Raw genomic sequence first — 25,214 nt, forward strand, 5'->3', positions numbered from 1 at the left:
ACTTCAGTCTGCAAGACCCTAATTTAAAAAGCCAAGTGCTGCATGAGAATGCAGTCCCAAACCTGATTTTCACCCACATGCCTCAGAGGTTCAATCTGGCACCTAGAGCAAGCACCCAATGACAAGTAATGATTCAGCATAAAAAGTAACACATCCTCATAGGCAAGTACATTTTATTTTTCTCAAGATTTTTATGCAGTCCAGAACTTTCATTGCTTCTCTTAACATGCTTGCTAAAACAGCTCGGCTTCCTGAAGTCACAGAAAGAAAAACAGCTTTTAATCAGACATCAGATAATGACTTTGAGTCTGCTTATTCTATTTCTTTCTTCAATCAGGTACACTTCAAAACATATCAATTCACTGCTTAAGAAACATGCCTGCCTTGAGGCAGGTGTAATCACAGGTTGCAACAGCAACATATTCCCCACACATCTTAGTCCCATCAAAGTGCTTCTGTATCAAACTATGGAGAACACTGGCAGAAGTACACAGAGCTAAATCTTCTCTGTCTGCTCCCTTCTTTATCTTCTGTTGAAAACTGACTACGAAGTGCCAGCCATAGAGAAAGTTGTGTGGATGTAGGCAACAGCTCCTTAAAGAACAAAGACAGCTATCAGTTTGGTTCACATCTTCACTAGACAGCTAATAGATTAGTGTGTACTTATACTGCTATATGTTCAAAATTATGTTTGCAGTTTAAACTGTTTCATGTCTTCCTAGTGTGGCGGGCTTTTTTTTCCCACTTCATCTTAAGCATGTAGCTGGAGGATGCATATTCCTTGGCAGCAATGCAGGTTAAGAAGTTCTGCCCCTGATGGCTTGCCCTCATAATTTACAGTTACAAACACCTGTAGATTTGCAGTGTAAACTGGATCATCAAAATGATGTAAATTTAAAATAAAACAGGAAGTGTTTTCTTTTAATCGAGATCATTTTAGTGACCTTGCTTATAGGATGGCCCCACAGTCAGTCACATAAACATAAACAAAGGGTTGGGTGAAATTCAAGGGCAGAAACTTCTGAAATGGGTTTGCCATGAAAGAGAGAATTCTGTTCTTACATTAGAGCTCCCAGAGGCCTCAGCATAGGGTCCCTGTGCAACACTGCCAAGTGTTATCAACCTGAAGACCTCACAGTCTAGCAGCCACTGATTTTCCTGGGACAGCAAGGGAAGTTATGGATGCCTCTACATGTTGCATCCTTAGAATTGGGCCCAAGTCAAACACTCCCATTTCAAAAATTACAGGCTAAAAGCACAAGAAACATATTTACCGTTAACAGTCACGTATATCTTTTCTTAACACTATCACCTGCCAACGTCACAGGATGGGCATGGACTGCAAGGAACTGCATATTAGTTACCTTCTTGCTTTATTACTATGACTCAATTATCCATATGCTATAAAAAAAGGTACTATCGCAAACAAAAAGAGGGAAAAGGATTATTTCAGGTGCTCCGAGGTGATGGTATCAAACAATTTAGAGGTAGATGTGAACACTAAAGCTGTCAAGCCTTTCTGGTGAAGTGTATTAAAAAGAGGATTTCTTGATAAAGTGGAAGCACCACGAAGACCATTTAGCCTCAGCCCTTATACAATGCAGGTCATAAGCATTTCTGGTCACCAGCAAACCATCTGACATTAATTTTGTGTATCTTCCTGTATTACTGCATCAGATCTCTACAGCACCCTCCTACGGTAAGTAGAGTATTTCTGTGTTTAATGCCACACACGAATCTGAACTATTGCAGAAAGCATAAGAGATTTTCTGTTCTGGCTAAATACATTAGACTTCATTACAGTGATAATTCACTACAGGGATTTAATGTGCTAGCTGAGCATGAGGTCCTAACCAATCTTCTATGAGGCACAGAAGGAACTGATAGTAGGTTAACAGCAAGCTCTGCTCGCATCTGGAGATTTATTACAGGTTTGTTTGCATGGCTGGGAGGAGAAGGTCCTTTTATACTTACAAACTGAGTATTTGCATTAGTCTTCAGATGTACTCACCATATTAGATCAGTGAATCCTTTGTGCTGGTGCATGCTGGGAGAGGAGCTGTTTAACATGGAAAGGATGCACTCCAAGTAAAGAAGCTGAAGTTGTCGATTGTCACTGGCAAAGAGAAAAGATGCCATTCATGTCACATCAAAACAAAGATTATTTAATTTTCTAAAATAACTACATTAGTTCACTTGAAAATTATGCTGCAATTTACAGCACTGATTTATTTTGCTTCTTCCTATGGATTTACAATGGTGTGATCACCTTTATCATCCCATTTATTTTGTAGTGATCACATGCAGTGATCTGCTACTTTAAAAAAAAAAAAAATCTATGTGAAAAAAAAGGAAGAAGAAAACAGAAATAATTATCCAAATTCAATCTAAAAACTTGAGGAGGGAGGAACCCTTAAGCGGAGGAAAAGGAGACAACTAGAAGATTTTGGACTACTGGATAGTTTCTTCAGGCAATCTGAAGGGCATCTAGGCTGCTCTCTTCTGGTTATTTTTTCTCTTTTCTTGCTGACAACCACAATGGTCAAAAGTCAATGTCTACAGGCAGAAAGTCGCATGATGACATCGCTACCTTTCAGGGCCTTGCCAGTTACTCTGTCAAAACCATAAACACAAAGTGAGCTTCATGAGAAAGAAGGTGAAAGATCCTGTCGACACCTGGAATTGATACGCTTGAAACATACAATGTGCTTGTACCTACTCCCAGAATTAGCTGCAGGATTCAGGAGACAAGCAAGGCTGAGGTCTACCTTACGAAAGGAGCTCTCCATGCCAATTGCACCCACATTCTGGTTTTCACTCCTAAGACGACTAGGATTTAATCATTCTTTTTTGGTCTGAGATGAGAGCTGGAGGAATGTATTTTCTGATGTATGATGGTAGGTAAAGGAAGCTGTAAAGAATGGATTTATCTTAACTGAAATTAAGGAATGAGAAACGTCTGCTCTTCTGTCACTGCCTGAATTCCTTTTGTTCACATAGATGAATTTTCACCCAAGTAGAACAGTACCTGTTTCACATGCCATGCAGAAAATAGTGAATCCCAAGGCTCAAAGCTCCATTTCTAACTCTATGCTATGGAGGGTTTAAAACTGCTGGCAGGTTATATATTTTAGAAGTGATAGCCTTTTCCTCACAACAGTCCAAACCTATCTGGAAAGATGCACACATTCCAGGTACAATTGCCTTCTTGCCCGACAGCTTTTCTTACAATGTGTCTTAATGCAGATCATCAACAACTTGCAGTTGACACTTGCATGGGCATGCACAGGGCATCCCTGCACTCTTGATTGCTCTGATGCCTCTTACTACGAAATTGTTTTCCTGCAGGTAAGAAATTAATATTGCATTCCTGCACACCTCAGCATAGCTGGTGTTCATATCACTGCTGCCACAAATTCCAGAGTCACCAAAGTCACCAGTGGTCCTGAGAAAAAAATTCACCTCCCTGAACTCTTCCTCATCATTCATAGCTGTGCCTCCCTCAAAACCAAATTCTAATAAGCTTGAAATCTAGACGGAGGAATTAAAATGATCTTCAGACTAAGAAATTAGAACAGGCAGTATGGCATACTAAAACCTCACTTCACTGACCTGGAGGTTAGAAAGTTAAGTTGCTACCAACAAAGTGTTGTGAAGGAGATACCAAAATTGGCCTTGAAAGAAATAAAGGTTTTTCATTCATGGAGTTAGTTCTTTAACAAGCCATCCGAATTGAATTTATGTTCCTCAGATTCAATCAGAATCCTTTACTATGCTTTGTTCATAAGTAGCGATCCTAACAGTGTAGGTACATAATTACAAGCATGAAGTAAATCATGGCTCAGTGAGTATTTTTAAGTCCTCTGAATTTCTTATTGTACTTTATCTACAGCATGCCTCAATCTGTTCTAATTCAGTGCAGTTTTATGGGGAGCTGGGATTGCAGTTAATTTTTTAAAAGACTTTCAGTGATTTCAAGAGATCCTGTCAGGTAGTTTAGTTTTGATATTTCATAACCAGTAATTCAAAGTGATTATCATTTGGTGGACAATACTTATCAGATGATAGCTGTTTATATAGCTTCACATGTGGGCAAAATTTGATACAAAGAATTAATCTTTCAGCTGGTTTTGCCACTTGCTATCGTTAGATATGCACTTTTAAAGATCTCTTCTTATTGTCTTGTAACTATGCACATAACCAAAAAAAAAAAGTTCCTTTAGAAGATTCAGAAACATGCTTTTGTTTTCCCAAATGCTGACACTCATTAAATAATGCTAAGTAAGGCACTCTTCCCTTTCAAATCTTGCTGTAATTAGAGAAACTCATGGGAGGAAAGTCTATAGAACTGCACACAAAGATGTCTGTGCTGTCTTCGGCTCTGGTAGTTCCTAAGCCATAGGTTTCCTGAAAATGGTAGAGCATATAAAAGGAAGTACCAATGCATGCTTGTTCTGTGTATCTCCCATTTCCCAGAGTTCATCACAGGTTACTTTCAGAGACATACAGGCCAACCAAAGAGACAATGTTATGCTACATTTAAAATAGTTTCAGATTGGCTCTTTCACTACCACTCAGGTGATTTGCAACTGGCAGTAGTAGCAAGTTAAATCTTATTTTACTGGTATAGAAACAATGTTGTCAAGTGAGCACTTGTTTTTCCCTTAAAACTTTCGAATTATTTCTAGCTTGCTACATTTCTATTTTTTAAATAACTGCTGTATAATGTTTGCATTGATTTTGGTTGGTTTGTCACCTCTTTAACACTTACGGCTTTTTTTGGCTCATTTCTTAATAGACCATTAGTCGAGCTATGCTAGAATGCCACAGAAAGTAATTTTTAACTCATGAGTACGTATTTATTCTTACAATACCGGACAACAAGAGACTCTAGTATTTTAATGCAGTGTAACATCCTATTACTGCCCATAATAACTGCATTTTAAAAGTTAGGCTCATGCATTTCCAAGTAGGTAGAGTGTATGATATTCCTAAATTTAAGGAATGCTTTGGTAATGCAAATTATTTCAATTGGATAAATGCTGCCTTTCTAAGAAGGACACATTAATTCCTTCTGCATTTGTTTCTGTTAGGTTTTTCCATGTCTCTCATAATTGTTGTTCCCTCTACAATGGTTGCTTTCAAGTCAGAAAATAAAACTTCTCCTTTGACAAGTATTTTGCTGCTGTACGGAAGTTGCTTACAGATTAGATTTACTGGAAGCTCTTTAAAGATGAACAGTGCACAAAGGCAGCAAATTAGCTTCTCATCTCAAGTGAGGATTAAATTAATGCATCATGAACAATATTTCCTCTAATAAACACTTCATTTAAGCACAGTTTTGCTCCATAATTCCAGAACTACAACAGTACAATCACATGTATCAGTGAAACTCTCAATCTCCAGGTAATAAATTCAAATTGCAAACTGAAATAACTCACTTTATGACAGCCTGGAGCTTCTCACAGAGCACGGTGAGGACTGATACAACATCATCGCAAAGAGACTCAGCTGAAGTACCTCCAAAAAGGACAAAGATCAGAGGCATTACATACGTGCAGCTGGATTACAACCTCAATTCACTGCATGGACTTTCAGAGCTGGTCAGAGCTTCTAAACAATGAGCAGGGCTGCCAAAATTCATCGAGAAGATGCAGTTGGAAAAGTCCTAGATTGGAAAGTGACCTCCACACAATGAAAATGCAGTAGTATTAAATCTGGAGTGAGCATTAATTGCTTACATGCATTTACAGAAGGTTAGCTGAAATCCAATTCACATAATAAAATAAGTACACAAATAAATAATAAAAAAGGACCGGCTCCAGTACTTCTACATGGCAGCTAAAATTTCTGTATCTCTCCTCGCAGTTTATCTCTGCTACACAGCTTCTGATGTCTGATCAGGTTTTGATCTTAAAAGAGGATGCCTGTGCACTTCAAAGATTTTAGCCTCCAACCACACAAGTTCTCCTACAGAAATCCAGTCAGAAGGTCAAAAGCAGGGATTATTTTTACCTATCAGGGAAGATGTTGGAAGTTAAGCCAGAAGGGAGCAGAAAAAAATTCTCTTGTAAAATAACCATTTGGCAAGTGCGAACAGACCTTCGCTAGTGATGCGCTTTCAAAAGCTGCCATTATATAAACCACGTCTCTGGCCTGAAATACAATAACTCAATCATTTCCAGATTCCATGTCCTACTCCATGAATCTGCTTCAATTTAGGAAGTAAAGCCACTTACTAAAACTTTCGCCGGAGCACTGAAACTCCTTAATGACAGAAGTTAGCACCTTGAAACAATCATTTATTACTATGTTGAGTGCAATGCTGTTACCATGGTCCAAATGAAGACATGACTGAAAATATCAGGAGCTAACAGGGCTGTCTCAGTTCTCACCACAGGTAACACAGAGAGCATCAAGCTATGGAGAAGGTAAGAAATCCTGAAGATGCAATTCCTGTGACATCAAACAGTACTGTACTGACGAAAGGAAAGTGAAGAATAAAAAAGCCGGATTGGAAGGAGTCACTAAAAAAGTGTTACAAATACCTTGACTCTTGAATTTCTGCAAGGCGTCATGGTTTTCAATTGTCTGTTGAGGAAAGACAAAGGTGGTGTAATTCGTGCAAGGGGCAGAAAACCACTGTAGAAGCAATACTTTAACAGTAGAGCTTTCCTAACAAATCCATGTTCTTTATCTGTTTTGGGTTTTTTGTTTGTTAGTTTTTTAAGTGAAGCCTTTGCAAAACATTTTCAAAAATTCCTTAAGATCTGTTTTAACAGTCATTTAGATTTAAGGAACTCATATCTCATTGAGCTGAACTAGGATTTGTAAATCCTTAAGGGATTTCCTACAACTAAAACAACTCAGTAATAACTAGGCATGTAAGTCGCATTGAAAATAACTGAGAGGAAAGCATAGTCTAGATTTCACAAAGTACTTAGAAACCAAAATCCGTTGAGTATTAGAGGGTTTATCACATTGTCATCGTTAATGTTACAGTGCAAACACAATCAATGGCAGTCAGGAAATGGAAACGACCTCTTACATCACTTGGTTCATCTGCAGTATAGGATTCTTCCTATCAGTGCACAAAGGGGTCAAGCCAAATTCTTCTCTCAAGCATCAACAACAAACTGCCAGGAACTAAATGCAACTCTCATACGCTTTCACCTACTCCTCAGCTAAGAACAGAACTAACAAAATTCAGCTTTCAGACCCAAACTGAAATTTCAAAATACTGGGGGTTTTGCGGGTTTTTTTTGGTTTGTTGTTTTGGTTTTGCTTTGTTTTTTGTTACTGTTTTGGCTAGTAAAATGAACCTACTTAGCACAGACAGAAGATAAGTTTAAGTAAACCGATTAATTCTGTTCTGCATTTGCTCATTAGGATAAAAGTAATCTAGTCTACTATTCCAAAATAGAAGTGACCATCTTAATCCAAAACAGATGTAAGGAAAATAATCTGTACAACTACAGTCCTTAAAATTTCCTAATAAATAGAAATTTACTTTTACAAATAGTACTTTTTTGATAAGATGATAATATACAAAGCAGCACAAACGAATGTAAGAAGCCAATGTAATTTCACATGTGCCCAGAACATTTACAGTTTTGCTGACAATGTGCTGGGATTTCATTCAAACAGCTCTCATGGATTTTAAGAATGCAATAAATAGAATTTATTTTTTTGCTAACAACCAAGCAAAGAATTTCATGAGATTAAATTATCTTCTATAAAAAAGTAAAACAAAAACTGCAATTACACTTCCCTTAGTTGAGAAATTTTTTTTGTTTATGTAAATATTTGTCATGCAAAAACTTTTGGCAAAAGGATTTCAATGAACCTTAGGAAAACAAGCAAACAAAATAAAGAATGGAAAAGGAAAAGGCCAAGGCAGCCTGACATCAGAACAAAGCCTCTTTTGTTTAATGGAAGGAGAAAAAAAAACCAAAACAGCCAAGTAGAGCTGACAATGTGAGAGCTGTGTTTCCGATAGACTGCTCTGAGGCAGGCGCAGAGTCAGAGCCCAAAAAAAGCTTTTAAACAGGATTAATTGTGGAAGTGTCAAATAAAAGCCATAAGGCACAACAAGCCAGTACAATACACTGCATTCAGAGAAACAAAAAGGTACGCAGCCATGGACATGGAACCATTTGTTGATGCCAGAAGGCTCACCATGTTTTCTTGCTTTTGTCGTAACTGTAAAGTCAAGTCACTCAACATTTGGCTGAGGGTTGCCCGCACAGCGGTGTTAATGCTCCGCTGGTGACAGCTAGATACATAAGTCTCAATGCAAACCTGATGAGGAAACAAGATAGCAGCACATAGATATGAACTGTAACTTACCAGTAACACATTTTAGGAGGATACCAAGGTCTCTCGCATGCAGATAGTCAGCCTTCATTACTATTTCATATTGCTCTATTAGTACATTAGAAGTTTTCAGCAATATGGAAAACTGAGTAAGTAGCATCTAGAAGCAGCATGCAATTAATCAGTCCCACAGCTGCAGGAATGGTAGGGCAAAATTGGCGAAGTCTCCTGTCAAACCCAAGTGATTTTGGCACTTGCCTTGCTCTGTAGATAATTCACTAAATGCTGCTTTGATTGTTCGTTTGTAGATACTTATTTGTAAGTATCACTCTGCAAGTCTGTATCTGCAATGTAAATACCCTCCAATTCTTTAAGGTTGTTGCTTCTGCTGCACAGGTATTTGCCATTTTTCTACAATTAATTATTACATACTGCAGCATATCTGAAAGCCTTTGAAGGCCTTTCCTAATACAGAAAATACAATAGCGCTTTACCATAAATAACACAAATGATTGCCTTTTAATAACTGGCAATCAAGCCAAGGGCTCCTCGGCTCAGAGATCCCACGGGAGCCAAGGCAGCAATGGAAGAACACTGATGGATCATCCAGTTCCCAGCTCCATGCCCAGCTGCTGGCAGTTTTTTCACACTGTGCTGTGACCAGAATTATGTGTGACTTTTGTCCCAGATGATGTCACACAAATAGTTGCCAAAGCATAACAAAGCTAGGATCCTGGGGACAGCACACTGCAAAATGCAGTTTGTATCCTTGATCAGATTTTCTGTGGGAGGTGTTGGTCTCTGTAAGAGCTCCTGTAACTGTAGTAACCACTGTAACTACTGCACAGTAACTACTAAGTGGATAACAGTCTTGATGGAGCTGAGTGGGTTTGCGACAGAACTGTACAATACAGCCTTCTCAGACTGTGATCCAAAGGAGCAGTTTTGGTCCTTTGGCCTACACTGAGCTTTATCATTAACAATGACCGTAAAAAAAAAAAAAAAAAAAAAAAAAGAAAAAAAAAGAAAAAAGGTAAATGACTGTTCACATACTTTTCAGTCTTTGTGTTTTTATACTGCCATCGTTCGGATATATAGCTAGTGAGAAGAACCATGAATATAGATTAAACTAGCTGTGAAAAAAAAAAATTAAAAATATAAAGATATAGTATAAATGGTATGCATGAGGAGTATACATAAATGCATCTGGTGTATGTTCTTGAATGAGGAGGATATTATATGACATAAAGCCATTTTTATAGTTCCCTAACGAGGATGAGTTTTTAAGAGGGAAAAATTAAAGTGATCTGATTCCATAGGCTAATCAGCATTGACATGGGCACACAGACAAGACTCTTGATTGTTTCTAACTCCTACTGAAATGAAACCAAGCTATTCCACTGACTAAGAAAGAAAGGCTGTGGGCTCGAGGCTATAAAGTTTAAGATGAACACGTTGCTGGCACACTTCTGCTTCTGTTAGAGTGGAGTGGAAAACAATATAGGTATCTTCCTAAAACCCTCTTGACGTCCTCACTTTGGGCTACCTCACATCTCAACATTTCAATAAAGCCACAAGCACAAGAAAACATGACTGACTTTCTTGGATACAAACTATATCTTAAGTAGGTGATCTAAGACATCACACATGGAAGCTATTTAATTATGGCTCTTGCTGTATTTTCCCTTATTTCCCAACTACATTGAAAGATAGCATTCCAGAGCTTTTCAAGTGTATGTCTATCGCTCATTGTCTCATGCTAGAAACACTATGCAAATGACAAACTGACTATCTCCTTTGACAATACACTAGAACAGGTGACAGTTGTATGAACTTGCAGGATATAAGGGACTGAATTGACAGCATATCGCATTCTTGTTGCCCTTTTTCAAGATTCCAAGATCCCCCCCAAATAAATAAGGGATTTTATTTAGCGTGAGATCAATCAGTCAGTGATGAAGATGGTCTTGTAAGTTAAAAGAAGGCTTGGACCAACTCTGCCCATCATTCAGCTATCACCTGAACTCCAGTGGACAAAAAACCCTAAAGCCTGTTAACCATGTACAGCCCTTTGCAGAGGCCAAACCATTCCAGTGCTGCTGAGATCATTCTCTTGAGCTGCAAGTCTTTTTCTAAAGTACCTGAATTAATTGATGAAATACCGTTTTCAGAGGTAGGCTGACTTTCTGGAAAGAGCACGGTTGATATCTCCTTCTTCTCTCCCCTCCCCATGCCAGCTAATGAGCAACAGTACTGTCCACTTGAGCTCCGATCTTACGGAAGGCCTGTGTTCTAAAATGACTGGGCAAGGTACCTTTTGAAAAGCCATTGATGAAGAAGCACCAGTAAAAATGCGAGAGCTCAGGGCCCCAAGGAGGTGTGCAATGGACATTTTGATCATTTCATGCATTCGGGGACTTCCAGCTCTATAGCATGCAAAACACAACTAAGAGCAAAACACAGAAGGGTTACCCAATGAAACACAACAGAGTCAAACAAAACAAACTTCCAAAAGGTAGACGGGAGTAACAAATACACACATAAAACCAAGCAACAACATGAACTAAATTTTCTTGCAGGGGTCTAGGCATGCATGGGAAGGTGCACAGAGCAAGATTTAGTCTGTTTTCAATACTGTTAATACTTAAGCCACAAAATATAGTACTCTTCATGTTGGATGCTTCCTTAATTTGAAGCTGACAAGATTTGGGGTGCCATTATTTTGTACACAAGAATTGAGAACAATCAGGCAGTGCAAAATGGCCAGACTGTAGCCTTGTTTGTCAGAGAGGGTCCTCAGAGAGTTCCACCAGTAATGCAGGCAGCACCTTTCCCATTCTGCAGTGGCTCCACTTTGCTACAGAGGGCAGGCTAGGAAAACTAAGGGACTGACTTGGAAAGAAATGTCAAATAGCAGGGGCACTGGAGCAGAAAGCTCTTCTCTGCCACCCTTCCCTTGCTAAGTCAGAACAATAAATGCTGAGGCTAAGCAAATGCTGAGCTCAGAAATAATTTTCCGTTTCCTACTGCTTATAAATTGCAGAATTCAGATACAAAGGTACATTGATTCCAGCTGTTAAAGCCTTTGCCTTACCTAAAACCTGGCCAGGAGGAACCTGAGGAAGCATGTATGTATCTGGTGGGACTTGCTAATTAGAAAGACATAGGAATTCCCTGAGGCAATATTTTGTCAAGGAGTGTGGGGAAAATAGCTGTACCTCCAAACACTCCAAATAGAAACATGCGTGCTCTGTATTACAGCTTGTTCCAATTCCCTGAAGGAAATGAAAGCTTTGTTTGCTTTGCTGGCACATCTCATCAGCCTGCATCAGAGCTCCTGTTCACTTTAACAGAAGAATGACAAACTATCATTGTGCTAATTTGTACCGCTATACTAGCAAAGGTTTTTAAGAGCCAGGCTAGTCTTTTGGGAATGAAAGTGAAGTGTAACTACCAAGAACAGTAGAGTTTAACTCCAATCTATGAAAGAAAATTGTCATTTTTCAGGATGCTTTAAATTAATAACAGCCCTGTTGTTATCCAAATTCACATAGAGAACAGAAAATATGATTTCTGATACAGCTTATAGCACACAGAGCATGACTGATTGACCATTTTCCCCCAGTCATAGGCAGTGCTCTTAAAGACTGAAATCTGAAGGGTTTAGAGCCATTAAATACTTTTCCCAGCAAGTATTTTGTCTAAGCTAGAGCTCTTTACCTACAGCAAAGAGATGCACTAAGCTGAATTCATCAGCTTTTGCCTTGCACATTAGAAAGTCTGCTGAGAAAAACTGCAGCAGGGGAAACTGTATTTTCTTCAGTTTGGGACACTGATGTAAAGACGGTTTAGTAAAACTTAAAAACTTGTGGCTTGCTCTAAACACCAATTCAGTTCATCCTTGCTGCAGCCTCTACAGGTGGGGCTTACAAAGACCTCAAAAAATAGCCATACCTTATGGTCTCACAAAGCACAAAAGAAACCAAAGTCTAAGCTGCACAGGACATCTGGAATGATTACTACTTTTTTTTAGCCTGTATGTGTTATATACACAAACTGTTTATGTTGTATCCCTCCCTTTTAAAGCCCATTTGCTACAAACTGGCAGCTGTTTTCTTTGGTTCCCTGTTATCCCTACAACCCCATTCTCAGCTTCCAATAGGACAAGGCAAGTTCAATTTTATTCCTAAACTTAGAAAATTCTGTAACTTCCAGGTAAAGGGAGCTATTTTCACATGGGATTATTCTTTTTTACAAAAATCCCACCCAAAATACCAAACCCTGAGAAGGAACACTTCTCTAAACGTCTACTTACACTTGGAGTGTAGGACATGTATATAACCTTTACATTGCTCCATGGACATTAGCTCTCCCCGTACCACATTAACAATATAATTTTATAATACATTCTGCACACAACAGCATGTGATGTGCAAGAGGATTAAGTGTTCCTGTGCATCTTCTCTAACCTGAACAAACAACCCCGTGGCTTGCTACACACTGTACTAAAAATATCACCGACCTACAAAGGCTCACTTAATAGACCTGCAGGTATGTTTTTCTACAGCCAAAGCTCCTTTACAATTTAATCCAGACTAAAATCTAATGGAATAAAGGGAGAAGAGTGACTATTAGCACCAGGATAAGACCATATATCTAGAGGTGTAATAAATCTTTTACTTGGATGTATTAGGAAAAAGATACACACAAGGCTAACAAGGCACATTGTGGCACTTGTGCCAACATGGCACATTGCAGCCTACACACCTCTCTTGAGGAAACTTCACTAGCTTTATAGACTTGCACCAGGTAAGAAACCAGCACAGTGCTGTTTTATAAAGAATTCAAGGAAATTTTTCTATTGCAAAAGGCAAAGTAAAGTAAATATGAGGAGTAGTAAATGTGCAACGCTGTAATATACAATTGTCAATTTCCAAAAGTGCCTTCCCATGCAAGCCCATCAACCCTGCCCAACTTGCAACTATTTCTTCACACTAGACATAAGGTAATACCAGTCCTTGAGATGGTAATTGTGATTTAGACTAGTTCAGTTTCAGGGTATGTATGGAAGACACACTCTAGGTAGCGGGGGAACGTTAAGTGACACAAGCAATGGTGCGACAGAGGCACTTACCTCAGCAATCTTCAACACTGAACTCCCATTCAGCTCAAACGTGGAGGTATATGTTATACAGAGCAAGACCTTGAACCAAAAGAGAGGGAGGAAGGAAAAAAATTAAGTTTCATTTGTTACTGTCTCCCTTCCCCACCCATGTGCTTTTAGCCACAGATCCTGCCATTTTTAGAGCAAACATCAGAAGCTTCTTAGCACCACGTGTTACTGGGATAAAGGAGGTGGCTCACTCAAGTTGCTTCCTCCTGAGAAGCTGTAACTGTAGGCCCCAGAGGTACAGCCCAATGGATTATTTATCACCGTCTCCTATGTCTGACCACAGAAGGGAAGACAACCCAGTGATCAACTCTGGCCTTGGACTCGATAGCCAGAATCCATTCACATTTTAACGACAAGCTTTGCATGATTTATAATGAGTCCTTCCATTCATTTCTATCAGTATAACAAAGAAGGAAGGAAAAAAATGCATACAATACAAGTTATTACTTAGGTGACACAGATACACATGTATTATGTGAAAGAAGTCATTAATTACTGCTTGACATGAGGATTTCCCAGCCTAGGATATTTCCAGTAAGTGTATTATAGTCATTTGATAATAAGCAGCTAAAAAACAATTCATAAGCCCCAATTCATGAGGGAAGGCTTGGCCTGTCTTGAACTCAGCAGGATGAATAAGAACTAAAAGCCCCATCCAACACCTTACTTTGAAGAGAAGGGGAGTGGGAATGTGATGTGATCTACTAGGGGTAGTGTGGTGGGTGAGCGGGGCAACGTGGTGGGAGGTCCTTTAGTGTCTGGAGATGTCCTCCCTCCCTCCCCGTCTTCATTTCCAATCCCTCCCACCCCACAGAAGACTGAGAGAGTCTGACCTACTGACCTCTCTCCTTCAAAGCATAAAATTCCCCCAGTGCCAGAATTTATGTTTTGCTTGGTCTGAAATAGCATGAATTTCTTGCGATAAGTGTACCAGCAAAAATCAATCACATTAACACTAATGTATTGGTCCCTACAACTTCTCAGCCCCTAAGAACTACTGTTCTCTGCTTCACAAGGAAATTCAGGGCATCAGATAAGTTAGCATTACTGGCTGTTAACCATTTCTCTTATTTATTACATGCTTTTCAGTAGTACTAGGGGTTTTTTTTATGGGTAGGTTCTGTGACAGCTACTAATGCATAACACCCTTGTGTAATCTCCTCAGCCTAGAATGCAAAACAAACAACTTTGCCACAGTGTGTCTGATCAGAGCTTGCAAGTTAAACAAAAAAAGGAGGCAAAGGGATGCATGTTTGGAAAGATTATTGCCCTTTGGTTCCTGTAAAGCATCTTTTTTCTGACCTTTTATTGTGTCACACAGTTTCCACATTATGGTGGAACAGCAAAAAATTATAGTGTAACAACTTGAAGCAGGAAACTAGATCACCTCTCAGGTGCAAGCTGTATCTTCTCTCTAGGTAGTGATGATCTCTAGCAACACCTCAGAGCCTTCATAAAGACCAAAAAAAAAATGCTGATCTGTGGGTTAAGAGAAGCAGACAACTCTAATAGAGCATCACTTAACATGCTGGAGCCACTGAACATCCATCATTACTACTGAATCTCTGCTTGGTAGAATACTCCTCTTTGCAGTTATTTTGCACCAGGGAGGGGGAAAAAATCCATTACTGGAAAGCAGGCATTTAATAACTGTAGAGGAATTTGAATTCTCTGTACAAGAGCAGCTTTCAGCATTAGCTACTTGCTCTTACAGGTACAGACAGAAGAGCCTGTCCACAGATGAGTGTGCCATTTTTCTGGAGAAGGACATAAATAACATTCTTTACATTTTGAGAGTCAGACTGAAGAGTTTCTATGCACTGAAATGCACTGCACCTTTACAAATATTTTTCTCAGCAGAAAAACTGTATTTCACTACAGGATGTCACACCTTACTCCAAGGTTGGGTTTTTTTTGTTTGCTTCTTTGTTTTCTAAATAAAATACCAGTCAGGAGCTCGATCCTATTCTTACAGAAGATGGTTTTACTATAAATAGTGTTCCAAGAAAACCATCATGTAATGGCAATTTTACATTTGTCTATATATGTTATCTTGCCTTGACTCTCATTCAGTCCTTCATAAATAGAACCTGAGTCATGTGGATAAATACTAGATGTAATGAGAACAGAAAAGGACATGCTACTCTTCTGAAGTACAACAGTCCTGGACTATAATCTCTTTTTCAGATATTTAGCATTTACCTTTAGAGCAAAGCAAAGTTTCTGAGCCAAGTTTCTTCTTCATAGTTTCCCTTTTCTGTGAAATGGGCAAAATGGATTTTCTCACCTTAAAAGTGTTACACAGCCTACCTCAGTATTACGAGGAGAGATACAAGCTATAGAGCACTTGAACTTGCTGGAGAAGGAAATCTAATTCTAATTACAAACAATTAAGACTGCTGTACTTTGTATTTCTTGATATGAACTCTGCAAATTTCTCCGCAATCTGCTGCATTTGCTGGCACATGGAGAAATGCCAGTGACAAGGAACAGTGATACTTTTTTTCCTGTCCACAGAGCAGAACCTACGGAATAGCTGAAAAGTAAATGGTCAATTACAAAACCCCTCAATAATCTCATTTGTTTCATAAGTACATAAGCTATAAGGGCTATTATTTCCATCTGCTGCTCAGTCCATACCTGCAAAATTTAAAACTTCAAAACTGAACAATTTTGTTTGGCACTATGTGAATTCTAAACTAGCAGCCAGCCTCGCAGCCAGCTGTTGGGCCTCACTTTCTCAGCTGTTAACTATGCTGAAATTTTATTGACATTTCTAATAGTTGTAAGAGCTCAGCAGCTGGCTAAAAAATATATGCAGTATTTAAGGAAAAATTGTGATTTGTACTCTCCATACACTGCTGTGTAAAACACAGGAGTAGCGCACAGTTCATAAACCCAGAGACAGACAACTGTCACCTCCCACTGACAAATCTCTTCTTATCATACTAACAGCCAAGATGGACAGCCAGGCCCATGACTGATCTTATTCAGCAGTTTGTGTGTTCTGATTTTCCCTACTTGTGAAACCTCATTTGCTTCATGTGATTTTCTGCTCTCTTGTACCATCTTGGCTTTGTACAGTTTGCTAATACCTAATGCTTTCCACAGATCAAAACCTGGAAGCCATATAGTGCAATACATGGAAGTACACACCAGTTTAGGCATTCTTATAAGCCCTTGCTCTTCAAAATCTCTTCTCTCCCTCCCTTCCTTTTTTTTTTTTTTTTAATTTCCTACCTTTATAGAGCTGAACTGTGAAAAGTTAGCTCATATATGCCTAATCCTTTCTGTCACAAGTGCCAATAACCTGCTTGTAACAGGTGAATGATAGAAAAGTCAGATACCAAGCGCAGTAAGGAAGTGATGATCAAAACCTTGCTACGAAGCAATAGGGAATTTCAGCAAAAAGACTGCTAAGTTTTGACTGTTACTCTTTGTAAAACAAGATCTGGGAACCTACTAGCTAGAGAAAGGGCATATGATCTGATGTGATCAGATGACAGAAGCATAACAAGTTATCAGCCAGATTATTCTTGGCTTACTCCACTTGCTACCGTCTTCCCTCACAAATCATTTGTGAGATCTGAAAGACGGTCTCTGATCAATGCACAAGACTGCTCTCAGCTATGATTTCCATCAGCGCCACTGCAGGGCTCATTTACAGTCTTGGCGATGCTCCAGACACTCAACTCACGTGTCTTCCCATTTATGTGGAACAAACAGGAAGACAGCAGGCTTCTCTTTTAGATTACTGGATGAAAAATGGGCTTAAAAACAAACAAACAAACAAAACCAAACTTAATCATTCAGATCCACTAAAAACACTGAGTCTCCAGACAGCATATCCCATAGGCTGCTTAACTACTCATGCAGTCCGTATTTAAAAAAATTAAAGAAAAGAAAGACAGGTTTTCTTGGGCAACAACATTGTGTTTTTGCAACCACTGGTAGTTGAAGCAGAAATAAAACTACAAAGCAATTCCCAGTAACATCTTCAGTACAAAACAAAATTGAAAATCAGCTTGTACTGTGTGTTACTGTGATGAGATCTTAATTGGTATGGACTCTAAAGCACACTTCCCCCCCCCCCCCTTTTTTTTTTTTTTTAAAGAAGGAACTTACACAACTGTAGAGAAAGTTTCAAAGTCCCACAACCTCCAGGATGTTTTAATTGGTTTGCATTATTTTGCAAATACCTGGATGAGATCACATTTCCATGAATGGCTTATCCATAATGAAAGTATTCATTTTAATTACTGTTGAAGCTCTGACTGTCATGGAACAAGAAATACAATTCGTACTCCTTGGAGTCCCAGGGTACCAACTATAGTATAAGAGTGCACGCACGAATAGTTTTCACAATAAGTAGAAACAATAACAACAAAAAAAGGTGCTTCTGATGATATAATGCAGGTCAATTGACACAAAATGTACAGGATTTGAACTGCAATGTAATTAAACTGACATTACAATGTCCATCCCATATTTTAAGAGAGGTCTCTTGAAGAGGGAAAAAGAGGGAACATTTTTAGATTGTAAGACTGCTAAGTGTTGCTAGCCAAGTTCCTCAAGTGCTTCGCACATATTTGCAGTAAAAGGCAATTCTGACATTGAAGAGCTTATGGTGCAGTCACATCAAATAAATAAGGTATGTAAGAAAGCAAGCAGTATCCCCAAGATGGAGAAAGAGGGAAAAGGTACAAAACTTTAAAGCAACTGTAAGCTGTCATCATCTGAGGATGCTTCAGTACTTCACTGCATTTAAGTGCCAAGTCCAATATCCATACACTACTGCTATCCTTTTTCTATTCCAGCACTCAAAGTCCCATTGGCAAAATCCTCTGAACATTCATGTTTCTCCTAGTTGGGATGCATGTAGACACTTTAGTCCTTAGAGTGCTGAATTTTGCACCCACCTCTAATCCCTTTGTGGGATTCATAAAGGAAGCCTTTCCTGACTTACTTTACTTGCAGGCTTGTAAACTTGGATGCAATGTACGCTCAGATGATTCTCAAATCTGCCCCCCAGGAGGAAAAATCCAGTCAGAAGACAAGGCAGGACAACATTTTATCTCATTCAGTAATTTGACATTTAAAGCAGTTATCCAGTATTTCTGCAAAATAGTTTGGACAGGAGGTGTCCTCCTATTTGGCAGGATAACTAGTAACCTGCTCATGTTGCATTCTTTGGCCTTGAAGGAAAACAAGGGCAAGAGAAAGAAAGTGCATTAATGAACTCACGTACATTGTGTCACCACGTATCACTGTACAAAACAGCACATTTTAATTATGGAGGGAAAGGAGACAGTGTCTCCCACGACTCAGTAAACCCATAAAACGCCTTGCTATCACAGCAGCAACTGGTGCTTAGCATTATGGATGCACCAGGGCTTCAAACAAAAGGACCGTATCCGGTACAGAAGAACCTCACATATTATCAGTGGTGACACGCTGAATGGTCCCAGAAGACGATGCCCATTAGTTCACTAGACTAAAATAGAACTACTGCTGAACACTATTTATGGTGGTATGAAACCAACTGAAACTTCTGCTTATGTAGCACAGTTGTAGAAGGGAAAGAAATCATTTAAAGCAATTGCTTAATAGATATTTAACAGGTTTTCTTAACGGCTCTGACAGGGGCTTTTATCTTTAGAATTATAACACTTAAAGGCAGGGAAGATCAAAAAAAAGGCTGACTAGCACTGCTGGGATGGCATTTCCACCTTCACAAGTTACAGCCTATTTAGGTATACTGCATTACTTTATGAATTAGAAGATATATATCTGAATAAAACAAAACTGAAAAAGGACAAAAACCAAACTGAAAAATACCAACAAAAAGTTTAAAGAGTTCTCAAATAAAAATGAAGTTACATGCATCCACTACCAGAATGATCAGAAACGATGTCAACACATGGGTGTAAGTAAACACAGAGCTGTCAAGGAAAAAAGAACCAGTATATCCCCTGGACAGAAAATTCTGACATTTATTCTTGACAATGAGGGAATTTTTTGGACAGGGGAGAGGGAACACAACTCCCTTACCCTCAGATACATGCAAGGTTCTACCGAAACTACATCAGGGGAACTTTCTGTGTGGCAATGTACTTTACAACAGCTAATTTAAAAATCACTGTTTCAAGTCATTAGATTAATTGGCAAGAAGATAGCCTGAAGACAACCTAAGAAGTGGCGTCACACAGGCTGTCTGGCCTGCCAGAGGATTTCACGCTATCCCAGACCATCTCCTGACCTGCATCCAGAAAAGAGATACTAAAAAGCCAGATAAGCTGGTTTGGTGGTTGCAACATCAACCACTATGCCATATGTAGCTTCCATATCTTCTTCTTCTCTCACAAGAGATACACATGAGGAGCTCTAGGGAAGAGGATCCCCAGGAGCTGGCTGGCAGTGTCAGAACAGCTTGTTGGGACACAAGTTCTCTCCTCCGCTGCCCCCAGGACTAAACAGTGTCAACACCTATGGTGGCAGCAGCCCTCATCATGGGAAGCTCGTAAGCAGAGAAGATCTAAGCTGGGTGCATATCATCTGTGGCACATCTGGAGTGTGTGCATAATTGCATGTAAAAGCTATAGCAAGTGACCCTTCCATGCCACTGTTACATGGCCAACTTGGCTGGCAGAACTTGGCACTGTCACCTCCAGTAAGCACTAATGTCTGCCAGCAGGGAAAAGATTAAATGGCAATATACAAAAGTTAAAGGGTTTCTATATTTGGTTTTGTAGTCATACAATGTCTTTCCAAATCACTTTCTTAATCGTTGAGCAATCTCCAGGTTCTTGGTATGTGTCTAAGACTAAAGAAAGTCTGTAAGAACTTGTACTTCCACACTGGACAGGTGTTAAATTACACTTTCTGGAGCTAGGGACTTGCTACTTGCCACATTGGCACTAGAAAACCTGCAGGTATGACGCAATGACTCATTGCTTGCATATGCTGCACAGCACAGAACAGCTCAGCGATAAAACTCCAGCACTGCTTACATTTCTTCATTTCTGCAAAATCTGCACTGTTGCAAAAAAGAATGCCAGTCACAGGCACTCCAAAATAACAAAACCCCGTACATAAACAGCAAAATCTGTGCACTATTAACTCTACTCCTGAGCATATATACTGTAATACAGTATTTGATCACAGGATTATCACAGGTAATTTTTTTTTTGTCCTCCTCACAGACCAGTCATTCATCAGGAAACCCAGAAAGAAACCCACTGCTGAGTTAACCTGGAGTAAGGAACCCTTCTGCCACTCATCCATGCATCCATGATTGCAGGAGGAATGACCAGAGGACAGAAGACAGGAATCCTGCCCCCTTACCCTTCCCATGATTGCCTCAGCCCCAGGGTAGAGCATTCCTTTAATTACTGCTTTTTGTGCCTGACCTCAATGATTTTGATTATGCCACACCAAGTGGGACAGTTCCAACATGACAGAATGAGCACGTTCTCTGTCCGAAAATACCTTCATAACCTCACAGCTGAGGGAGCACTGAGAAAGGTAACATTTTTGCATTAGAATTTCTCCAGGCAAGAAGCTAAGCCTACTTTTCTATCCTGCAGACCTGTTAAGAGACAGGACCAACCCCCTGCTCAGATTTTTAAAACCACACAGCTGCCCAGACCCACAGAGGTTGTTCAGGGCTATGAATTCAAGCACAGAAAGGTACTGAGGAACAGCCACAGATCCTGGAAAGAGGCTGGATTTTTGAGACAGTGCATTCACTACTGACTGGTTTAGGCGGCTCCCATCCAGTATCCATTTGGCCATATTCAGGCCATTACCATTCTCATTCTTTTGTATCCATTAAGGAGAAAGCTCAGGTGTTTAATTCAAGACTGATTTCTGCTACAACGGCCAGGCACCTAAGAACCAGGGGAGTTCTTTAATCACAATCTTAATTATGAGTGCTAGGCATTTACCATAGTTCTAATTAACTTGGGAAAGGATGAGCTTATCTTGAAACACGCAAGCTAGGTCACTCAATCCATTGGAATTAACCTGGTTACTTATAACTAAGCACATGAATAAAATGACTTAAAAAAGTAACCACCCAAAAAAAAAAAAAAAGTAAACCCAAGAGAGTCTGGATTTGTAGTTGGCCTACATTACAACAATTTAACTTATGAAAATGCTAAGCAGAGGAAGCACTAAGAACTCTAGCTAGCATTCCTGGGCAGGACTGATCTTAGAAAAGAATCTTATCTGCATGACATTGTGCAAGTCTTTACAGACTCCCCTCTTTAACAGTGCAGACTGCTAACACATCTCTGAACTATGAACTGGACAAAAATCAGTTATTGCTTATGAAAGCTCATATCAGGCACCAGTGTTACAAGAACTAATGAACACATTCATGTGAAACTTTCTTCTACAAATTTTCAGCATCTTATTATTTTTTTTCTTATTAATATAAATTTTGAACCAGTTCTGGATTAAAGCATGCAAATGAAGTTGAATAATGGTTTTTATTTTTTACTTTATTTGAAACATAGTCCTTCTCTGCTCAGAAAGAGACTGGACTGCAATTTATATTGCAAGTGATGTTAAAAAATGTTTGCAATAATGCAGTGCATAAAATATATTGAGGGGAAAAAAATGATCTTTTATTCCAAAATTATATATTAACTAAAATATGTAGATTAACAGCAAGTATCAGCAATTGAGTTGCTGATTCTCATTCTGATAATGACAGCCTCTCTTCTCCATCTCCATTTACCAGTTACATTTTTACTGCTGCAGCAATGAATTCTTATTTTTAATGGGCAGTGAAATCGCTCTTTTTACTCCTATATAAAACTATTATACACGCCTTGCCTCAAAGAGGCAGCACAGGGAATAACATAGTTTACATATACCTTGAAATCCAAGTTGTTTCAGTCCAGCTTCCTCCTCCATTTAATTTTACAGCTCAAGACAAAGCAGAACTGTTGCAAATGATATTCTATTACGCATAACCAAACTGTATGTGGAAAGATACATTTCATAAACATTAACCTTAAAACAATGAGAAGATACATATATTTGTGAGTTTATTACAGTGATCAGCTCATTTACCAGTATTGAAGAAAAAGATGCAGAATATAATCATCCACGGAGGCTGTGATTTTACAGTTGTGTTTTGTCAACATTTTGGATCAAACAGTTCAGAACTACTTTTCAAATACATAATATAATTTGTTCTCTGTCATAGAGGGCCAAAGAAAAAAATTAACTAGCCTCCCATCAAACCCTTCACATATTGGAAAAAGAAAAAAGTTAGGCTTCCTGTTCTATGGTGATGAAGATCCTGCCAAGTTTTCTGAAAAAGTTAACAATAAGTTTTGCTCGGTTGCTCAAGCACAATCCAGCTTAATCCAATATTTGTATTAGATCAGGACTATCTCCCTGAACCTGTAACAATGTGGTTGTGCAGAACCTAAAACAGGTCAACTATGATTGTTAAAAAACTAAGAACAAACAAAAAATTGTCCCCAAACTTTCTGCTAATCCTTGTAGATCTTCAATAGTGACCTTCTCAAGTGACTAATTTGACACTGTAACTGGGGCCCTACCAATTAAATTAGTTATTACAGAAAAAAATTAATAAAGACTAGGAGATGGCTCTTAGTACTCTAAGAATCACTTTGCATCTTTAAAGCATTACGGTAGCAATCTTGAAAAGAACAATTACAAATACCCAACCTAAAGACAGCGTTTCAGAGGCAGAGCTATTTGCTCCATTCTGCCTGTCCTTACACAAGCCAAGTTTTACCACAGAACTCTAACGCAGAGTTCGGTTCTGAATATATCCAAAATGAAAACTGAAATCACAAAGAGAGCTGTCTCGTATTATTACTGGAGAGTTCCCAAATGCTGTATTAATGGATCACCGAAGCGACAAAAGAGAAAAGATTGCCCTCGCATAGCAGATTTAGCAAGGGTTCATTAAACCTCATTCACAGATTAAAAAGACTTCTGGCTGACTCCTCACTGAAAGCCTACAGAAGAAAATCATAAAAATTTTGCCCATCAGCAATCAGTACACCTAATGCACTAACAAACGCAAGTTGGACTCACTGGGAATAAACTAACCTTTCCTAAATGAAGTAGCTGTTCACCATGGACAATAGGTAAATAACGGGAATTAGAACAGTCTTCTCTCTCTCAAGCCACTTTGGAAGAATATTTTTTGGTTCCAGAAAATCCTCAAGTCTATTTCAAAAAAACCCAGAGTAGAGTAGCCACAAATACTGTGTGAAGTCTTCTCAGAGGTAATAAGAAACAAAGCTTGGAAGCTCCACTGACAGAAACATAATATATATTCGTAACATCCAGCATATCATAACACCGTTAATTAGAATAGTGAAATAAAGACCAAATATTTTAAAAGACATCAAATCACAACACTGAGTTTCCTTTATAAAAGGTAATTATTCTTATTCTGGCTTGACAATTTCTGTCTTGCTAGCTGTAAATTTCTTGGGAAATCTGTGCACAGACTGAACTGACATGCACTGGATTACATGACACAGCTTCACCTGTGACTAAAGAAAACAAAAGGAGGCAGTAGAAAGGGAAATTTTAAATGATTAATCATGCCTTTCTTTTTAAAAACAACTTGTTTACTGTTAGTACCCATTACATTACAGTGTATCCGGTTTATCTGGAGAGCTTATTTCTGGGTGAGGACTCATCTACTAATTTGCAATTATTAATTAAATTCTTTTTTTTTGTTGTTATTTGAGAATAATGTTATCACAGTTAGATAGAGAGAGGGAGGTACTGCAATATTAAGAAGGTTGTCAACTTAGAAATGAAAGTCACCGTAACATTAGTGAAAAGAAGGGGGGGGGGGGGGGGGGGGGGGGGGGGGCGGGGGGAAGTCCTTGCTGGTTTGGATTCTTTCCACTCTACCCGCTTCCTTCATACTTGGTTTCATCTGCTTCAACGCCACAGTTAAGTTCAAAGCTGAATTCCAGTTCTTCCAGGAGCCTTTCCTGGAGGAACTGGATTTTAGGGTCAGGGTTACAGATGAAAAATTACCAAAAAATCAAAGAGAGAAAGTAAAAATCACAGAATCATTGAGGCTGGAAGGGACCTCAATCCAGAGGCTCAGCTATAGATTAGTTTCCTTTTCCACTGCTGATCTGACCATATCTGATAGTGCTTTTGTCAATACTATATGTGTTCCTGCAAGCAAAGGTCTAATTGCATGAAGCAGAAGTACTTCAGCCATTTTAAAAACATCTGAAGCCAGAATCTAAAAGCATCAAACCAGGAAAAATATCAGGATCCCCCTACTCCGCAACCAAACCCAAACCCATGATATTCATCTTCAATTCAGAACAAGCCCCCTTTCTGCTGCAGACTATCTATTTGCTTGTTAGTCTAGTGCTTAAGGTCAACAAAATGTCCCTACTCCTCAACATGAGATACACCCTTGCATTTCACTCAGTTATAACATGGACCCATGTCACACAACAAAATTCTTCCCACTTCTGGGCCAGCCATATTGCATAACTGTGTTCATCTAAGGTAAGTGCTGAATTACTGCCCCTCCTATTTTTTCTATACATCTGCAACTGTATAAATAGAGCAGTGAGTCACTTCGGTGCCTCACTGATAAAACACCAAATTTGATCAGTGATCAATATATCTCCTCCTTCCCAACTCACATGAATATTGTAAAGAAAATATACAAGTAAAAATATATAGATTA

The 25,214-nt window shown here is 39.0% G+C and overlaps 1 protein-coding gene across 1 annotated transcript in view; it reads right to left on the minus strand.

Moving 5' to 3' along the window:
• The window catches only part of ARFGEF3 (ARFGEF family member 3), a 99,070-nt gene that overhangs the window by 48,757 nt on the left and 25,099 nt on the right, over nucleotides 1–25,214 (minus strand). The window contains exons 5-9 of the mRNA XM_050893480.1: nucleotides 13,451–13,519; nucleotides 8,179–8,301; nucleotides 6,549–6,591; nucleotides 5,442–5,520; nucleotides 2,012–2,116 (exon numbers count right to left, since the gene is read on the minus strand). Coding sequence (XP_050749437.1) covers nucleotides 2,012–2,116; nucleotides 5,442–5,520; nucleotides 6,549–6,591; nucleotides 8,179–8,301; nucleotides 13,451–13,519 — 419 coding nt within the window. The remainder of the gene's footprint in view (nucleotides 1–2,011; nucleotides 2,117–5,441; nucleotides 5,521–6,548; nucleotides 6,592–8,178; nucleotides 8,302–13,450; nucleotides 13,520–25,214) is intronic.

This window comes from Gymnogyps californianus, chromosome 3 (assembly GCF_018139145.2).
Source record: "Gymnogyps californianus isolate 813 chromosome 3, ASM1813914v2, whole genome shotgun sequence".
Lineage (NCBI taxonomy): Eukaryota > Metazoa > Chordata > Aves > Accipitriformes > Cathartidae > Gymnogyps > Gymnogyps californianus.